This window comes from Malurus melanocephalus, unplaced genomic scaffold, assembly GCF_030028575.1.
Source record: "Malurus melanocephalus ecotype Western Australia unplaced genomic scaffold, MMel_1.1 scaffold_109, whole genome shotgun sequence".
Classification (NCBI taxonomy): domain Eukaryota; kingdom Metazoa; phylum Chordata; class Aves; order Passeriformes; family Maluridae; genus Malurus; species Malurus melanocephalus.
Window position 1 is genome coordinate 1,461,610 of NW_026623341.1, and position 21,244 is coordinate 1,482,853.

Below are 21,244 nucleotides of genomic sequence, written 5' to 3' on the forward strand. Positions count from 1 at the left end.
TCTAACATGTAAGGACTTGTATTTTAGATGACAGTCATATACTATTGAAAGGGCAATGTAATACATTGGATTATTATGTATAAGATATAACTGCTGCCACACATAGCTGTTATCTTCTGCAATACTTAAACTAAAAGTAATACAGGGATGTAATTTTTACAGAAATGTAGATATGTTTCTGAATTATTTCAGGTGTTGTAAGAAGAAATAAAATGACAACGAGGGGAACTGCCTTAAAATGTTTAATATGTCAAATATATTACTGTATAAAACTATTTTGTAAAACATGACATTACTAGCATGACAACAGGTCCGCTACTGTAAAATTGCTTTTATTTTTCAAATATATTTTACTGTATTTTTTATTTCACATTAAAAAAACTGAAGCTGTAAATAGAATCTCGTAAGTATTGCTGGCATCCACATAGCTTTTTGAAAATCAAATGGATACATTAATTAGCTTCAAACATTTATTTTTTATTTTATTGAATATATTTTATTGAATACATTTAGCAGGCACATATCAGGAACTATCTCAGAAATGTTAATAATTTTTGTAGTAACATAGTATATTCAAGCCTTTCAGAAATTAACAGAGATGAAAAACAATTGAAAGGTATTACATTACAGTTCTTTGTGTTAGAAAATTTAGTCTTATTTCTCTATATTTTTAATTGTACAAGCAGCRTGAAAGTAACTCTAATGATATGAGGTCTAGAAACATCTGGAAAGCTGTTACTTAAGATGAGACAGAAGCTACTGTTGCTTCTGTTTCTCTGAAATATAGGAAATCCTGCATTTCTCAGCTCTGTCTATGGGCCTTCTGGGAGCTGCAAAGTGATGGAATATGTAGAGYACAGAAGAAGCTAAATATCTGCTGTCACAGTTATGGTCATTTTCATCTCCTTATTCCATTGCAGAGAAACATTATGGAATTGACTTCTGCAGGTAACAGGATTCTAACTGGATTATTCTGCCATAAGCTCTCTACTGTTTTGCTCATCAGCACAGTATCATGGATATTTGTCTCCTTACCATGAACTATTTATGAACCAATATTTGCAAACAGCAGAGATACCACAGCAGCCCCATAATCATTAGTTCAGGTWCTTAGGTTGTTCAGCAAAACATAGGTAGGCACATATATCAAAATCAAAGGTGTGTAAAATATTAGACACCGTAAAAAGGCTATTTCCCTCTGTGAATTATGTATGTGTGTTTCTGAAAAAGAAACTGGCACTGAAAGGCTCAGAAATCTGACAATGGTAAACTCAAATTTAAATAACTTCTGTTTTTCATCATCTATTTATTATTTCTGCTTGGTTTGTACATTATGATAATTTTCATTTCATTGTTTCATTTCATTGTTTTCAGGGGCTGAAAAATATTTTGCTGTAGTTCAAATTTCCAGCTGTAAGATGCTATAGGCCAAAAAAAAACCAAAAAAAACCACTACCATCTTGAACAAAGAGTATTAAAAAAAGTGTCATATTGACAGTAGTCTGATAAAAGAGGTGAAAAAGCCCTGGACAGAACTGTTTAAAACAAGAACTTCAGAAATTACCTTAAATCATCAAGAAAGTATTGCTTTTCCAAAGAATACTTGAAGGATAAAGAAAAAAAATGGAATGCCTAATTCCAGTAAAAACTGTAGCTATTGTTTCTCCTCAGATATGAGTTGTCTTCCTAGATTTCCCTGGAACTATACACATAATTTCCTACACGCTAAAATGGTTTTAACTTTCAGACCCATGCAATTTATTTTACATAAAACAGTTTTTCAACTTCTCAGCTCCTAGCTTTATATCTTCCAAGCTACAATTGGCACAAATAAGATGGCTAAGCTTTTGTGTACTTGTGTGCTGTAATGACATATATTGTTGCTCCCTGTTCTTTTTACTTCTCTTTGAAATTGTATGCTTCCAAGAACTATGCAGATTTTAAAAAAAATAAAATTTCTACAGCAATAATAATCCAGCAAGAGGCAATTAATAAAGAATTTAGCCAACCATCTGAAAGATTTGTCCTAAGCTGTCCAAAGTGTCAGTGGTGACACAAATAYTTGTATAGCATTAGCCATTTGACATTGTATGTCTGCATTTGCATGAAATTAATTACCTCAGAAAACAATATCTCCTTAATGTAATATTACATACTACATAATGACATCTACATCCAATCAAATTAATCCCGACATTTCCAGTATATTTCTTTCAACAATACATATATCATTCCATTGATCTAATTTGTCTTCTGCATAACTCATTAAAATGTTACTCAGTTAACACAAAYGCTGAGCAAATAATCCACATTTCTGAAAAGAGCACGTAAAGCTTTGATATGAACACTCTCAGTAAGTATGCAATATATAATGTACAACATGTAGCATTTCCTGATAATTTTTCTATCCCAATCTAACATGGATATGAAAAATTGCTCCCATTGTAATGAGGAGGCTGCATAAACATCCTGAGCTTATCYCATCCATATTACTTGGACCAATGAAAGAATTTCTACATCTAATTTTAAAGAGAAATTCATTTCTACCTTCTAAAAAGCAGGAATTCTAAGAACTATTTTAATTCAAGAATCTTGCTCTTCCCTTCCTGTCTTTACGTCAGTGACAACTCTATCTGCTGTTCTTACTAACCTTGCCTTGCTACTATACCTCTAACTACTAACAGTTCTCATAAAAGAATAAATCACTGTTAAAAAAAAGTCCCACTAGAAAACACTAGATATTTTCTGGCCCATATTTTATGGCTGCAAATTACTTTTTTATCTTGTTATTCTCTGCAATATTTATGTGCTTGTAATTACATGGGTCTCACACTCTGTGAAAATCATTACGTTTTATCTCCCATTTCATCATTAGTTAAACTTGTTCACCGTAAGAACCAAACAACTGATCTTGAACTCAGTAGTTGTGCACCCTCTCATAGTTTTGCTGATTTTGAATATATTTTTCAGGGTTTTTTTKGTCGTGTTCCCAGAAAGCTGCACTATTTGTTTCAAACTGTCCTACCTTTCTTTTGGGTTGCCTCTAAAAAGCTAACAGTTTTGTGTTTGTCATTGTCTAGAACAGCATGGTCTAATGTCCATATACTCCTGTTTATTTACCCTCTGTTTCACTTAAATATACAGTTGAAATGCTCTTTGGATCATTTTCATGTAGACCTTTAGGAGAATTTACAAATAGTGGTGGAGGCTAAGCTACAAATATTTCAATAATATTTAAATTCCATAGTTTTGCTCACATGCCCTGCCTTGCTCTTCTGTTACACTGAATTTTCATTTCCATTAATAAGATTAATTCTAAGAATAGAATTCTCCAGTACCAGAAAAGTATGTTGATAAATTAGGCAATAAAAATTCTGCTATTTGCCCTAACTTGTCCATTTATCCTGTTTCCCTTGCATTTAGTGTGCAATATTTAAGAAGAGTGAGTGCTGGCTACATGAATAACAGCTCAAACCCCCATGTCCTCCCAATTGCCTTGATCAAACCTTTGCTTATCRATTACTGGCAAACTATCTAAGAAAAGTGTTCTGTATACTGCTTGGAAAACTCGTGCTAAAGTAGTGATTCCTAAGCTTTTATAATAATATAATACCTAAAACATTCTTGCAAACTTGAATATACCATTGTGCAATTGTAGAAATCATCATTGTTTTTGTTATGGTACAAAACATTTACAAAAATATTTTGTACCATAATCTTTGGTATGAGAGCCCAGTTTTGTTACACAAGTATTATAATCTAGCTCATTGCAGGAAGAAAACCTCTATACCAAGGRCAGAGAGTTCAAGATGGTTTTACATTAATTGTATGTATAGAATTCTAGAAGACTCTAAAGCAGAACAATGTAGTTCCCTAATTTACACATGAGAACAAAGATGCACAGTTTTGCTTTATACTACGACTAATCATGACTTCATTACCTTCCTACCAATTTGCTGTGGYAATTCTGTCCTTAACTAACATCTTACATTAGTTTTGATTCTGCCCAATTTATATCCTATCAGCTTTTGTCTTCTCTCACCTAGCCCGGTTCCCTTGAGTCAGTGTATATTCTCTTTTTCTTCTAAATATGTACCACTGCCAATAGAGTGTGGTTATGGCCCTGTTGTTCCCATCTCAGATATAGTTTTACAGAGAATTGTAAGAATTTGGTAAGCACTGCTACATTTTGTGATTCCTGTGACACCAGACTCAAACTTTCTAATGACTGGACTGTTAACTRCTGCCAAGTTTAATCCACGTGCTGTTTACTGCTAAGTCAAGTGTCTTGAAATAATCTACCTATATCAGTTTGATTGCTCTTCATGATGAGCTCTATAATCCTGACAAGTTTATCAGGTGAAAAGGGGAGGCACATGCAAGACAAAAATAGATGAATAGAAAAGAAGACAACAGAGGAATTAGATTTCCTCAAACTGCTTTCAGCTAAAATTCTGTATTTTTCTGTCTCTCCTTTTTTCGATAAGAGTCCTGAATAAAGGGTTGCATTTTTCCTAGCATGAATGGTCAACTCACTTTATGAATTGTGCCTTTTACTCCTTTTCAATGCAGAATTTTCCACTTTCCAAGATTTGTTAGCAATGTATATTACCAATTCACCTAACTCCCCTGCTACTTCCCTGAAGATTCCTGGCTGCAAGCTTCAAGAATTCTTAAAGATTCCATTGAAGCTCCCTGAGAATCCTGGCTGCACCATTTTTGATTCTTCAGAAACCATGCACAAAAATGTTTGTAAAAGATTACTTTTTCTGAGGACTATTGAGAAACACTTGGAGTTACATGCCTCTCTACAGATCATTTCTGAAAAAGGTTTCAAAAATCAATATCTTGTGTCAAAAGCTGTTTTTGAAAAACAGCTTTTCTTAAAACTGCTCCAATAAGCATCTTCTCCAGTGACATTTGGTTTTTTTAGCTCAACAGCTTGTGGTAACCTTTATCTTAATAGTAAAAAACCCCCAAGATATTATATTCTCCTGATTCCCAGATATTATATCCACATCTTTGTAGCTTAGTAAATGATAAGTAATAGTATTGTCATATAACACTGMAATGAACATATTTGCTATCCTTTATCCCTAAGACAACCCTACCTTTACAGGCACAACAGTGAAGACTTCAAAATCCTGCCCCAACTCCAATTCCAGTAATTGTACTCCCCACACAATTAAATTTTCTAAATTTTCCATGCAGCAGTGAATTAGTTAATGTATTGTTCAGTTCCTGCATGGAAGCACATAGCAATGTTCTTCACAGTTAAACTGTTGCTCCATTCCGCCTTAGCAGTTTCTGTGCATCGAGGGAGAGATTGTGTCTTTTAAGCCATGGCCCAGGAAAGCTGTCAGCACCTGTTGTGATTTGGCTTGTTGTGCACACAGGGAGCAACCTGCTATATCCATTAGGCAAGGGAAGATTACTTCCCTGATGTGCCAGGCCTTCCTGACAGCTCAGCAGGAAAGGAAACCATTTCCAAATTGCTCCAATTTTTGTACTTTCACCAATTTGCATATATTTTTTCTAAAACTGCCTGTCTGTTTTGTCAATTTAGTTTGTCAGTTCTGCTGGCCAGGTACATCTATCTCTGTGTCATTGTAACAATTGAGTCAGAAATAGTAATTCTGAGTGCTGAATCTAAACCAYCGTAGATTTAATAAGTATTGTAATGCAAGAAATTATTAACAGGTAAACTGACAGCTATCCTTCCAGTCTTTTAACACAACTGATAGATGGGTTAATGTATTTTGAAACATACTCTTTTCTACTTACATTAAAGATAGCAACAAATTCAACATATATTTGCAATTAATTTGCAGCACAACACAAATTGCAAGAGATTAACTATTCTACTTCTCACCTSTTTTGCAAATGCACATTGGACTTCCATCTACTTGTGCCAAGCAGGTTGAATTGTTWATACATGGATTGTAAGGCAGCTCACAGGGACTGAAGCGCTGGTGGCAGAAGTCACCAGTATAAAATGGAGGACAAATGCATACAAACTGCCCCGGCTTCACAGATTCAAAACAGGTGGCTCCATTCAAGCATGGTTCAGATTCACATTCATTTATATCTTCACTGCAGTCTGGTCCTGTCCACCCTGCTGCACATGTGCATCTGGAGGGGGAAAAATAAATAAAAAGAGAATTGGCATGGCAGAATAAAAATCAACAACTTAACCTAATCAGTTCCAGTTATTTCTATTCAAAAACCAAAATATATTAACAACAGGATCAGTAATATTTTTTCTGTGAATAGCTTTCTTTTTCCTGGCAATTGTATCAGAATGCATTATGAATAAAAGTTATATTCAGATACTTCTCCCACAATTTATTTGAGCAAAAGCAAAAACACTTATTCTAAGTCACAGTAGGACTTGGAGAAGCATCTGCTTTGGGAAATGCCAACAGAATTGTTCATGGACCTTTTTAAAAATGAAACAACAACACATCATCAAGTGTGAAAAGTAAATTTTGTAAATATTAAGGATTAGAAGGACATTTTATCACATGTGTGAAATGAGTAAATACTTCAGTGTTTTGGATGAAATAGGTAGCATATCCAGTACACTTATGAAAGAAGGTAGGAGGCATGAAGAATCCTAATTTTAGTGTGTTCTTTCTCTTTTGTATATGCTTTTCTGAATTTCTGTTAGYGATAGCACAGAAAAGAAAATCTGAAAGTATAAATGACGAATCCACATTCATGAATTAGACAAATATCTATTTTTATTCACAAGATGAATATGATAATGTCCTGTAAATTCAAAGAAAACAATTTGCTAATGATTTCAAAGTTTGCAGAGACAAATTTCTTCACTAGTTGCAATGAAAGAGGCCTCTGTGTACTTTGAAAGTCATATATTCCTGTTACTTTCACTGGAAATAKAATTGAATTCAATTTTATTTTTGCAACTATTTGGAAGGACAAGAGACAACATGAAAGATGAACTCTATGAGCTTTCGTCTACTTTGGTCAATATTGATTTCAGGTATTAAAACACTGAAATAGATCTTCATAGTTATAATTTGATAAGTGAAATTGTTCTTAAACAATAAACAGGTAGTTTAAAAGAGAATCTGTTATTTAAGGCACAGGTATTGCCAGCCACATGGAAGGCAAATTTTGTCCCTTAAAACAAACACAGTGTTATCTTTCTAATTTTTAATGTTCTTTGTTACTGATTTCTAGGATAMAATTTCCATGTCACATATAATGGAATGAATATTACAAAGGAAMTTTATTGTTTCAAAGGCCAAAGTATTTTAGCATTAAGGATTCAAAAATCAGGTTACTGTATTTTTCTCATGTTAAAAATTAATAGTCATTAGTTTATACTAATAGCTATTACATATAATATCAATAAGCATTCAGACATTCTTAAAATAACTGACAAAAATCACATTTCAGGACTCATCAGTTACAATACTCAAAACACACTTTTGGAAATATGGTTACCAATAAATATATTTTGTTATTCTGTGCTTATTCACAACAAACATACCTGCTTTTGCTATACATGGCAAAATCCATTTATTATCTAGAAGCAATACTCATTGAACAACACTGTACTCCCTAATTTGCTTTGCTGAATTTTCTCTTAAGTTATAAATATATAAAAGCATCAGACTCTTACRAATTAAGCATCTCCAAATGTCTCATACTAAACACAGCAGGACACTCTGACCTAACAGATCAGAACATAGATGTTAATTGTTTTACAGCTGCTCATTTTTGTCTTGACTTCTTTTATGAAGTTCTGAATAAATTACTACCAATGCACTACTACAAATTGGTATGTAGTACTTGGCTATGCTCCATTTTTAGCTTAGAAAGCTCATTAAATGGAGAGCCTTTCACTTYGTATTAGGAGAACACGGCTCAGTTCTGACCTGGTCCGACTTCATGGACATAACCGAGGTGTMGAGGAGCAAACATTAAACATGTTTCATTCCCTTTTTTTTTCCCTAATGAGTTTCATAACTGCCTTGGAGTTATCAAAACTATTCTKTACGACCACAGGGAACATTAGGTCACTGAAACAGAGCAGTTATCTACACTACACAACTAGCCAGTCCTACCCCGACTTCATGTCAGCTACCAGCTGACATGCAACAGTTAATCAAAAGGAGACAATTAATAACAGAGCTTTCTGTACTTCTTTGAGTGTTATTAAAAAGAGTTACTGGAGTCCTCATTAAATGTGAAAAGAGTAACATACAAGTGTGTATCCTGAGGCCCAGTTTTAAAAATCAGGACAATATCTTGTCTTAATGAGAACTGTTATTTAAATAAGGTAAGGAGGTGTTAGGACTATTAAAACCATGTTATCAATTAAGCCAGCCTATTCTTGGAAATTATCTGATCAAAAGGCAAAAAAACCCAAACAGTCTTTTTAAAAATGACCAATTTTTTCCCCTCCATTAGAAAAATCAAGATGATTTCTAGAATCCTCAGGGTGAAAAAAAAGTTGATATATGCTTTTAAGAGACCATATAAAGAGAAGAGTCAATGCTTTCTCTTGTCTTACCAACTTACTAACATAAATATTTTCTTTCCAATAACCGAACAAACACAAASAAAAGGAGAGGACAATGAAAATACACAAATTATATTAATGGTTTTATATTTTACCACCTATTTTAACATTAAAGTCAAAATTAAATTTCAACCAATAATCATGAATTGTATTCAGAAAACTTAGGTTAATAATTTCCTCTGTCTCTGTCTGATGAGTTAAGTACTAAATTATTTGGTTCTTACCCGGTTGAAAACTCCCTTTCTACTTCTCACATTCTAGTGAAATATGGCTATCACCTGCCTTACATTATACGTTAAGCGTTTCAAGGAATTAAATAACAGGAAAGAGTCCTARGAATACTTGAATGGTTGATTTTGGAAGTCAGTTTCTGATGTTCATCTAGACTCCCCTGCTCAAAACAGGTACAATTAAGAGTTTTCTCAGGTCTGTGTCCAGCCTGGTTTTGTGTATCTCAAAGGATGGAGACTCYSCAACTTCTCTGGGCAATCTGTTTCAGCACCTGACCATGCTCTCATTTAAAAAAAGGACTAATTTTTTTTATCTTCATGTGGAATTTCATGTAGTTTACCATCTTCCTGCTATATCTTTTTCTGTCACTGGATACCCATGAGAAGAGTCTGTCTCCTTTTTTCTCACTCGCTTTTATAAATTATTTGCACACATTGGCAAGAGCTTCTCTGAGCTAATACGAYTTTTTCAGCATGCTAACTAGAGAGGCAGCCTGTCCTGAATCTTAAGAGTTCTAAACTGGCTGACTATCAATTAGAAAATCATGCTGGTGGGTTTGTTCCAACCTAGCTCAGCTAGAAGCACTGGAAAAATGCCAAAGCTTAACAAAAGCACCGGGTGTGACTCTTGGGGATGGTCCTGTGCAGGGACAGGAGTTGGACAAGATGATCTTTGTGGGTCCCTTCCAACAGCAGTAATGTAGATGAATATCCCAGAGCAGAACAAATTTCAGAAAAAAAAACCCACTTTTTTTTTTTTGCTTCAAGACTTCTTTCTTTACACCAGAAAAGTACTAGAATCGAGTCTTTTTAGTACTCTGTATTTTGTGCAAAAAACATTTCGGAAAATACCAGAGCACTTACCTTTGCCACAGATACAGGTGGTTTTGCAGAAAAAAAATGGCAATATTTTGAACTGCTTTTGCCTCAGTGGCTCAGTCARAGCAACAGGAATCCTAAACTGAATCCTCAGCTACAGTGTGCCCATCATTCAACTGCCTCTTTAGACAGGTTCTTGATGAGAAATGGCAAGACATTGAGTGAAGTTTAGGTCWGTCTGTTAGGCACACAATACATGCAACAATGGGCCATTCTACAGTAAGGATTTWTGTTGCTCAGTGCATTCAATCAAATCAACTAACAGCCTGAGAAACCACACTGCTCATGACAAATTTATTCCTTGTAAGCTAGAGGCTATTGGATCATCTGAARTAGTGAAATGAGAGCTTGCTTTCAATACATGCACAGCTTGAAATTTAGAGCACCRACACTCACCACAAAGCTCCAAGGACAAACACTTCCAGTCACCACAAAGGCTTCAAACAGTCATGTTTCTATCTCTTCTTTCCTCCTAAAAACATTTTATTTTCTTTCATATGCTGAAATTTTAATGTGTTCTTTGTTCCACAGACAGCTATCAGACCTGTTTCACCAGATTCGACCTGCAAAAGCTGTCATGAGTTTATCTCTGAAGTTCTGGTGYTCCTTGTTCTCTGTTCTCATATGTCACCCCCTAGATGGTCTCCTTAAACTTTCACCTTTGCCTCTCTTACTCTCCCCAAAAATAATTTGAGCCTGCCTTTACCATCATTACCATTATTCCTTCCCTACTTTATTCCTAGAGGCCTCCATTTGTAACCATCAAGTGTGACACTGATTAATTAATTAGAGAAATTAAAACTGGTGGTAGTCTGGTCTTCAATGCTTATGCCCTGATGGGATTAACAATCTTGAGGGACATGGGATAGCAGATGGGTAGTCAAGACCCTGAATCTTAGGAGAGGAAACTTTCAGCTGATTAGCAGTTTAAATTACAGTCCCATTTGCAGATGGGATCCCCTAGGAAACTGCCTTCAGGGAAAAGGGATGTGAACAAAGCTGGCAGCTCTTTAAGCAAATTGATTTTAGAGAACAGAAGTTCTTGATTTCCACATGTAAGAAATCAAGTAAAGAAGGCAGGAGACCAGCATGGCTTGGTAAGTATCTCCTGGGTAAACTGAAGTATAAGAAGGAAATGCACAGGCAAGTAACAAGGGACATTTATCCTGGAGAACACATCCTGAGGATGTTGTCTGGATATGTAGGAGTAGGATTAGGAAAGCTGAGGCCCATTTGGAGCTTATTTTGGCAAGAGCTCCAAAGAATAAGAAGGGATTTACAAATATGTTGTCCACAAAAGTAAGATTAAAGGAAATGTACCTCTGCAATAAATAAGACAGGAGAAATGGCATCAACTGACAGAGAGAAAACTGAGATAGTTAACTTTTTTTTTTTGGTCTCAGTTTTTATTGTTAATCTTGCTTCCCATATCTCTGAAACTCATGCTGGATACTGGGGGAATGAAGTCCTTCCCATCCTAGGAGAAGGTCAGGTCAGGTCAGGAATGTGAACATACCTAAATCCATGGAACTCCATGAGAGGCACCTCAGGGGCCTGAGGCAATTGGCTGATGCAGCTTTTTAGCCAGTCTCAGCCATAGCTGAGATGTGATGGCAGTTAGCAAAGTCCCTAGTGAGTGGAAGAAGAAAAATGTGCATTTCTAAAAAAGGTMAAAAGGAGAACTGTAGGAACTACTGACTAGTCACTCTCATCTCTGTGCTAGGCAAGACCAAATGGAGATCAGCAACAATGGTGTCCCTCAGGGTCCATATGGGGACCAATGCTATTTATTATTTTCATCAGTGACATTGACAGTGGATCGAGTGCATTCTCAGCAAATTTGCAGATGATTCCAGGACAGGCACGGACCAGTTGGAGCGAGTCCAGAAGACGGTCATAAAAAACACCCATAGGCTGAGGGAGCTGGGATGTTCAGCCTAGATAAGAGAGGCTCTGAAGTGACTTAAATGGTTTTTTTTTCAGCAATTAAAGGGAGCTTATAGAAAAGATACAGTTTTTACCCGGATCTGTAGTGACAGCACAAGGGAAGAGTTTTAAACTGAAAGAGGGTATATTCAAGTTTGGCATAAGAAAGAAATTTTTTACAATGAGGGTGGTAAGACACAGGAGCAGATTGCCCAGAGAATGGATGACCCATGCCTGGAAGTGTTCCATATTTGGGTTGAACAGGGCTTTGAGGAACTTTATCAAGCTAAAGGGGCAGGTGGGTGGGTTGGACTAGGTGATGTCTAAAGGTCTCCTTCAACCCCAACCATTCTGACTCTGTAATTCTATGACATTTGCCACTACTTGCATAAAGCCCCCAGCTGACCTGACTGTGCAGGAGCTCACCCTGATCTGGGTGTCATTGGTAAAACCCCTGTGTTGAGGTCCAGCTGCATCCCCTGCTTCAGCTTCAGCTCTGGGAAGGGGTGACACTTCTGTTTCCTTCCTGCTCTCTCTGCCTGAAAAACCATAGCCCTTTGTGTTGGGAGGGTTTGGTGTCACCGTCAGGGTGCAGAAGGTAAGAAGTGGTTTGTGATAGGGAAATGGCCAAGACTGGGGATAAAACTGGTTGCTAAATCTGCTCTGTATTAGAAAAGTACTATTATTTTTTTATTCAAGTCTGTTTTTTATACTATACTATACTATTTAATTGAGACATATATAGTAATCTTTATGAATAATTGCAATGGGGTAAAATTTTTATATGATTGAGGCAAAGTCATAAAGGATAATAATGACAAAGACTAAAATTCTTATTTCTTTCATTGCTGTAGTTAAGAAGGCAGGAACAATTAACTCCTGAAATAAAAACGCTGTGTTATAAACCTGCTTATTCGCTGACCTTTTTTGAGGTGTGCCAGAAAACTTTTGATTAACGTGAATAACAGGAAGATCTGTTCCACACCAGTGCTTTCTACTTCAAGCTCCTGAACTGAATCACACAGCTCAACTCTGGTGTACAACTAATCCCCAAGGTCCCCCTGACTGCTGTGAGAAGTGCTGGCCACTGTGCAAGCACTGCAGTATTGGAGTGTAGGGGACTGCAACTTTTTTTTTAGGAATGGTATGTCTTGCTGCTGAGAAACACTCAAGTTACTAAGTTACATATTTCATTATTATTTATATAAATGACATCAATGATGGCATGTCAAGACATGAGGTACAAGACTTTCAGCTTTGCTTTTGAGAAATAGTAGGACATCATTATTACAATTAATTTTGATTGGATTTGAGGATCTTAAAGGTCCTTTCCAATCTAAGTGATTCTATGATTACAATGTCATCCTTCATTATTACAAGTATTACAAGAGGTATCACCAATTTTTTGTAAACTGAATTATCAGCTTGAGCACAGAGACTGAACTATCTTCTCATCTTCTCAGTTTGGTGTAGGAAAGTGCTATCAAACTACCAGAGCTTTGGTTAGTCAAGGAAGTTCAGTTCCTTGGATTGCCAATCCAACAGTGGGAAGTTTCATTAGCAGTGAAATATGCAACGACTTGGTTTGATTTCAGTGATGAAGTTCAGGGCATAAAAAGATAAAATAAAGGAAGAAATAACTAAAGAAGCTCATCCATTATCATGTAGGTTTGATTCCTCAATACATTCATGTCTGCCATGAGAAAATGATAAATATCTTTCCAAACTGTTTACACTAAGAAAGTGGCCACACAAGAAAATATACCTCCTTTTACCCTCTCACCTCTATCCAAATGATAAATCGGTAAGAGAGTAAAGACCAATTTGTCCATCATGGAATAAATTGATAGGCAAACATAAAAGGCACAAATTATATTATAAAAGCAAGTACACTGGCCTTTACCAGCTTTTGAAATAAGGATAGGGAGCTGAAATTAGGGAAAAAAAAATTGGTATCTTTGTCATACACACACATAGCAATTTTTATTTTAACTGAGATGTAGATACTGGCTTATGGGAAGTAAGTAAGATAGCTTACATCACCAGCAGTCTACAAGTTGAATCTTGGTGGCTAAAAAAGCATAGATAAAGTACCTCAGGAATGGTAAACACAGACATTGCACAGATAAACTTTATTGTGTGCCTATTTTTAGTGTCTGACAAGTTTGCATCATGGAATGCAAAATACACCAGTATGATGAATAATAATATATTTCTGAATGAGAATTCAAAAGGATTAGGTCTTTTACATAAAAACATTAAGTACAATACAAACAAAATCTGAAAATCCCTGCAGATAGTGAACTCCTTTGGCTTGTTCTTAAACTTGGAAATAGAAGTGGATATTGACCCCAAATTGGAGTTTTTTAAGAGGTATATTGATGGGAAAAGAGATATGAAAATATTAAGTTTCTGCTACTCTAATAGTGTCTAAGTGTGTCTTTTGCATGTTTGATGTAACAGAAAAAGCTTCAGAGGGCGTATGTAGCTTTCATTCCCTTTCAGTTCAATTGCTTCAGCTTTTCAATTGTTGTTTTTCTCATTTTTAGGATATATTTCCTTTGTACTGTGTACTTTCCTCCCATAGTTCTCTGCTCATAAGCTTCCCTTTGGTAACAGTATCTAAAATTTATCCCTAATATTCTGTGTATTCAGGAACATTACACCAAAAAAAAAAAAAAAAAAAAAAAAACAACCCTCAAACAAACATTTTTTTTAGAGGACAGATAGAGAAAGTTGCATTTGTTTGTTTTCTATGTATTCCTTCTTTAATACTCTATTTGAAGCTATGAGTTCACAGAATCACAAGGTAACAATCAGCTCAATGAGACAGCAAGTTACATTTCAGCTTTTATTTAAGCTCTGCTTCAGCTGCAATGCACACATTTCTGTTTCAGCAAATAGAATTTTACATCCTACAAAGGGTATTTATACTTTCAACTCCAAATTCCTTTTAATGTTGATGTTTTCTTTTTTTCCATTTTCCTGAACTAGAATTAAAAGATACATCTTATGTCAGACTGGATACAACTTTCAGACTATCGGACCCCAGACATGAGGTACACACTCAATTCCTTGTCAGATAAAAATATTTCTTTATTTGTCTCAATAAGAATAGCAGCAATCCATCCTATCTACAAGGCCAGATGAAGTTACATTGTTTTCTGTCTCAGCTGGTAAACATCAAAATAATTAAAAATCACTAGTAAAACTGTCTCACTAAAAGGAACATTTGTCCTTTAAAAGCACAAATGCTGAATTGAATACTTTTAATTGAGGAAGAAAACAAAGTAAGTAAAAATTGTAATAAGTACAACTGAAGATTATTGCTGGCAGGGTATGGCAGGATCACTCAGGCATATGGCTTGGAACCAGAAAATAAAATATGGTTTGGTAACAGACTTTTTTCACACACAGTGAGGATGGGGACAACAACTGAAGTTCCTTCCCATCAGTCTTTCCTACTTAAATTGCCATTTCAGATGCAGCAGAAATTAATTAAAAAATACAAAATAAATTACGCCCATGTTTTGGGAGCATTTTTTTACTCTTGCTTTACAGTTTTGCCTATTATCTAAGATTATAGGAAAACTGTTTACCATGTTCAACTTTTAAAAATAGATTATAACAATATTAAAAAATACTGAATCATCCCTAAAAATTCAGGAACTCCAATCTCCCAAACTTCCCAAGATATATAACTAGTGCACCATAGTCATATGAAAATTCTACAATGCAGTTTAGCAAGTTAGCACACAACACAGGGTGAAGAGAAAGAAAGGTCTGTTTAAATTTGTGTTCAGTGTGTCAAATGATTTTCTGAGTAGAGGCATTAATTTCTTGAATTACTGCAGACCCCTACACAGAATGTACATGCATTTTGGCAAGTGAAGCTGTTCTTTTGAGTAACATCCTCTATTAACTAAACCCACATTAAACTTCCTTCTGTTCCTGACAAAACACAAAGGGAAAAGGCCATAAATTCCTTTTCATCTTACCATCTCTTGTCACCAAAATCAACAGTTGCATTCTTTGCCTATGTGTCATTGTCCTTCACTGGAACAACAATCAGTACAACAGCAACAAGGTAACTCAAGATTTCACCCAGCAATCTGAGCGAAAATATGTAATTTGCTTCCTTTTTAACAGCCAGCGCCTGTCCAAAGATATGTCACAGAGAAAACCCTTAATTGGTGAAAACAGAGCATCAGTAAATCAATGTGATGGTGAACAGTAAGTAAATCTGCCTCCGGTATATTGGTTGGTACTGATTTGGTTTGGCAGAGTGAAAAAAGAAGCATTATTTCATTCTCGCATTTCAAGAATCAGAGGGAATCAGTTGTCATGTGGCTTCCAAGAGTTACAGAAAATGAATCTGTTAGACTCAGATGTTGAATAGTTGAATTAAATCGGCTATCTGGATGACTCTCCATCTTTCAAGGATTTTGAATGAAAGGCTTCCATCTCCCTAGCTGCTGGTTTGCTTATGGTCCTCTCTCTCAATTTAATGTTGATCTTTGATGACAACTGAGTTCATTGCTGCACCTGTGGAAACGGGTATCTTCAGCACTATTCCACCTTGGAATTCTCTTCCTCTGTGCGAGATTGCAGTGTAAAGAGCCTAGCTGTTATGGAAATCAGCTCAATGCCTTTTCTTGGTTTTTATTGCTCTGATATTTTCTGAGAGTTACAGGTAACTCTTACAGTGTTTTAGTATCGATTTTGAGTCAAGTCCTCTTTGACCTGAGAAATCTGAAAGGAAGAAAAACGGTGCACTAAAAAAGTAGAAGCTATCACCTGAATGCAGGTAACAGCCCCTCCAGAAGAAACATTTGTTAAATTTGGAAAGTTTAGCAATGCAGAAGTGGTTCWGTCAATTGACCTTGCTATACAGATATGGCACAAATTACAGAAAAAAAAGATCAATTCCTTGTTCTCTTTCCACTGAGTGCTCACAGTGGAAGGGACTTTTGCACTGGGGGAGTAAAGGAGATTTTTCCTGGTCTGTTTCTTCCACTACAGGCAATCAAAAAGACTAAATAAAGGTAATTACAACTGCAATCTTTATTAGCAATAATTAGCCTGGCAATATGAAGTGCTAGATAACATGGTGCAACTCAAAATTTTATGAAGTGCAAACAACACAAATCTAACCCTGAAGATAGATTACCTTGATATTTGGTGAATTTAACACGAAAAACAATTGAACATAATGCACACCAGCTCAGAAGTCTTTGGAAATGACCTCTGCATAATTATTTGAATGGATGAGACAAATAAATGTCTGTCTCCTTCATGTGTCAGACTGTTTTTGAACCCTGCAAGTCATTTAAGCAAGATGTCTCTATCATTTTTGGGGTGGGGGGGGTGGGGGGGCGGTTGTTTCCAATATTCTATAGAATTTTTTTCAGAATTGTTGATTGATCTTTACCTTGGGTCTACTCGAGCTCCAAGGAAGAGAATCACAGAGGAACGCATATATCTATGGCTCAGTCTGACATCAAACCACTATGTGATCCAAGAATGGAAGCAAGGGTCTAAGAAAACAGGTATTTGAACCAATGGACTAATGTCCTTCTTTGTTTTTTTTCCAAACATAGAAGACATTGAGTACTTTATACCTACAACCAATTAGGTGCCTATAAAAAACTGATAACCAAGGTTAGATACAGTATTTCGTATGCCAGAATATATCAGATCATAATGACATCACTTAACCACATAGTATCTCTGTTTACATATTTGAAGAGAACTATTGAAATATTTTCAACACTCAGCAGCATTCATGCTAACTTTAACATTATAAACTCAAATTTTCAAAGGAGTCTATAAAAAATGAATCATTTGGAAAGGCTAAAGAGGGTCATAATTAATAGTGGCAGTCTAGAAAATACTTTAGAAAAAGATTAAGAAGCAGAGATATCTCTGTTCTCACATCTGTTGTTAGAATAAGAGAAAGAAAAAAAAGATTTGCACAAACTGACCTTCATTAGTATGCCAAATTATAATCTCTTACCATTCATCTAACAGGATTGTAACCTCAAAAAAAAAAAAAAAATCAAAACCACAGAGTAACATTTCATCTTTCAGGACTAAATTTACCAAAGATCAGCTAACACAGATCTTGCTTAGATTAGCCTAAGAATTATTATGTAAGTGAACCCTTGAAAAATTTTATCAAGGACTGTTACAATTTCCAAGTCTATAAATAATAATGGAGCAAAATTAAGCATCTTCAAGTCAGAGAGTATTTCTTCATGTTTAAGACAAACAAGCAAAAAAACAAATACACCTGCACTGCTCAAATACTGCAGTCACACATGAGGTAGCTATTTCTCCACTGCAGTTTCTGTTACAAAAGCAAATTTGACTTGTTATGTCCTGGCAAACAGAGTTTCAAAAAATAGCTTTGTCCTTATAAAGATTATTGTTCTGATATAAACTATAAAAGCAAACAACAAAAATTATCTTCACTTGGTCTCCAAGAGTCAGCTATGTCTTTATCTGCCTTTGATATCTACTGTAATATAAACAATCCAACTTTCTCCTATGGGTGTCTCAGTGAGTTATTTCAATAGAGAAAACCTATGAAAATTTTATGACTGTCCCTTACAGATAGGGAATGAACAAATCCAAGAGATGTACATATAACAATGCTTATGGATGCTCACAGAGAGCTGTGATTTTTGTATTTGTGGTCCCTTTTTTCACCTGTGACCTTCAAAGATAAAGGCTCCTTTTTATAAGTCTGATTGTTTCTTTTCATATATCCAAACTGGATAGATCTGGTAGAAGAAAATATTACGGTTACAGTTCCTGCATTAGTCTGCTTGCTGTTGCTCAAGGGTGAGCACTGGTTTATAGAGGACCTCTAACAGTGCACTATCTGTAATTGCAGTCTAAATAAACTCCTATAATGCTTCTATTGATCTAACACAACAGTTTAAATCCCAGACAAATCCAAAAAGACTATTAACTAAAAYTTTATTACCCATAGAAACTAGTGGTGGGGAAGCTAATGTTGATTTTCTAATTGTGTTGTATATAGTTTACTCATATTAGAACTATTTAATGTATAATTTATACATGTGTAAATATACTTCATACCATACTGTCATGTATAAGCAATTATTTAAAAAATGTAACTGTTTTAGCTGCATAACTCATACTTTTTCAAACTCGTTTTTTTTCTAAATATACAATAATACTCTTCTTGAAAACCAGTTTTGTAGTTCCTATCCAATTCTACTTTTTTAAAGAAATTGTGGCTGTTATGCTCTGAAAATAATTGAAGATGAAACCTTGCTATTGTTTTGGCTGTGAAGTAATTTCAAATAAACAAAAGTAACATCTTGAACACTAAAACTGACACAATTAATTTACAGAAATGTTGACCCTTGACCACTTTAGAATTGCTTTTAKAACACCGGTAAAAGGAACAATATCTATGAAACTTATGAAATCTCTTCCAAGAACTGAAATGTATGTTGTACTAATGACCTTTCAAATCAAAGGAAAAAGTACAGTTTTTATATTAATGACAATGGGATCTATACTCTGTCCTTTTATGTGTAACTGTTTGCTACTAATTCTCCATGGTTCAAAAGGATATAATGTCAGCAGCCATGCCCATAATCCTAGAAAAATTTTGTTCCTTTGTGCATGTATTAAGACACTGCTGATGCATGAAATATCTCATCTGTGGCTAACAAAGACAGATGGTTTTCCCATTCATTTCTAATGAGCCATTTTTAAAGTGTCAGCAGCATTTTTTGTTTATTTGCTTGTTTAAACTTCCTATTTTATTAAGGTTTTCCAAATCAAAAAAGTGAATGTTCTTTTAGGTAGCAGTTGAGTGAAGGGCAAAAGAGCAAGCAGGAATGAGTCTATTATGAATCATCTGCAACAGGAACATTATAATATTAGAATTAGAAATAATGAGGTAGTGAAATCTGTCTTGAAAACGTTTTTCAGACATTCTTTTTTTGCATTGCCTATATTATTTCTATCCCTTCTTATTTTAATTCTCAGTGTCCCACACATCATCACACCCCACCATATCCCACCCAAGAATACTTATAAGTGGCAGCAATTGTGTTATTGAGCAGAACTGCAGCTACAAAAGACAAGCCATTGAATTTCAGTTTTAATATCATTGTACATAATGTGATGAGGGGACAAATTACACTGAATATGGTCTTTGTGTCCAGCAATTCAGTGAGTTTTTTCCATGAGTGTCTGAAGTCTTGCTAAGGTCAAGAGAAACAACATCCACAGTCCTCTCATTATGTCATTAAATGCTATCATCAGGAATGCTTCCTCCTTTGTGAAACATGCTCCTGAGCACCTTCTTTTCCATCACGAGTGTGGAAACAGTTTCAAGGGTCATTTGCTCCATCACCTTCTCAGGGACCAGGGCAAGGCTGTCTGGTCCAGCGTTGCCCAGATCATCCTTCTTACCTTGAAAGTAGCAGTCACATTATCCATTTCTAGCCACTTTTCTGTCTTTTCTGTTCAATTTCCTGGCATAGTTCCATTTACTGTTGTTCTTCCAATCCTTAGGAACCTCTCCTTGTCACCAAGACCTTTTAGAGACAATCAAGAGTGGCCTCACAAGGGCTTGAGCCATTTCCCTCAGGACTCATGATACAACCTGTCAGGAGCCTGCAGCAGAAAGTCTCCCAGTGTTTGCCATCACTCATCCTTCTGTTCCTGCCTCATGACTCAGGTTTAGCTGACTTAGATGTTTCACTGGACAGAGCTTCTAGTTCCTCCTCTGCTACTGGGACACTGAGCCCACTCTGCAGTGACAGAGCTCAGTTAGGACAGGAGCTCTCATCCCCTTGTCAAGGTGACAAGCTTCTAGCCTTCATTGTAACTGGAGTCTCCATTTCAAAACCTCTTATGCAAAGACCCTTCCTGGTCCCCCTTTACTATATCTGGGAGTTCAGGTTCTTGTATTTGTAGGGTCTTGGAGAGTGGGATATTGTTCCCATCTCAGCTGCACAGCTTGCTGATGGCCTACTGCAGCTCCTTTACTTGGCAGCACAAATCCTCCTCCAGCAGACAAAGCGCTTCTTCCAGGCAAGAGCAYTATTGCCTGATTCCAGCCTCAGCAAGAGGTTCCAGACATTTCTGCAGCTCCAGGCGTACAGAACTGCATCTTCCCTGAGGAGCTCAGTCTGGTTTGAGGTCTCTAATGTGCTGATCTAGTTACTCCCGTGGATGGCCAGGGAGAGTGCCCTGCAGCACCTCACTACTGAAGTACACAGTGCCCTCAGTGGAATTTCTGGCCACTTCTGTGCTCTGGGCTTGGCACTTACATACACTCATTCTATCATTTGCTGAAAGGATACTTGGCTGTCCTTAATGTGGAGTTAGCTGGAAACAAAAATCTTGAAGTCCTCATAAATCAAGAAAGGTTGTCAACAAAGCTTGTGGGACACTGCTCATCTTGTTAGCTTGTTAGCTCTGTGTAGCTATCCCTTCCGGGGAGCACCAGACACCCTGAAGCTCTTCAAAGAGCTCACAGCAGTGCTCTGATGACTCCAGGAGTTCCCAGGAAACTTAGCAGATCCTAAGCCAGAGCACATAAACTGCTGTGCAAACTGCTTTGTCTGTTAGCTGTGCTCATGTATTAGTATATTATTTGCAA

At 36.0% G+C, this 21,244-nt stretch overlaps 1 protein-coding gene across 1 annotated transcript in view; it reads right to left on the reverse strand.

Annotated features, from left to right (window-relative positions):
- Positions 1 to 21,244, reverse strand: part of EYS (eyes shut homolog) — a 685,229-nt gene that overhangs the window by 406,293 nt on the left and 257,692 nt on the right. Inside the window, exon 22 of the mRNA XM_057369428.1 lies at positions 5,873 to 6,132. Coding sequence (XP_057225411.1) covers positions 5,873 to 6,132 — 260 coding nt within the window. The remainder of the gene's footprint in view (positions 1 to 5,872; positions 6,133 to 21,244) is intronic.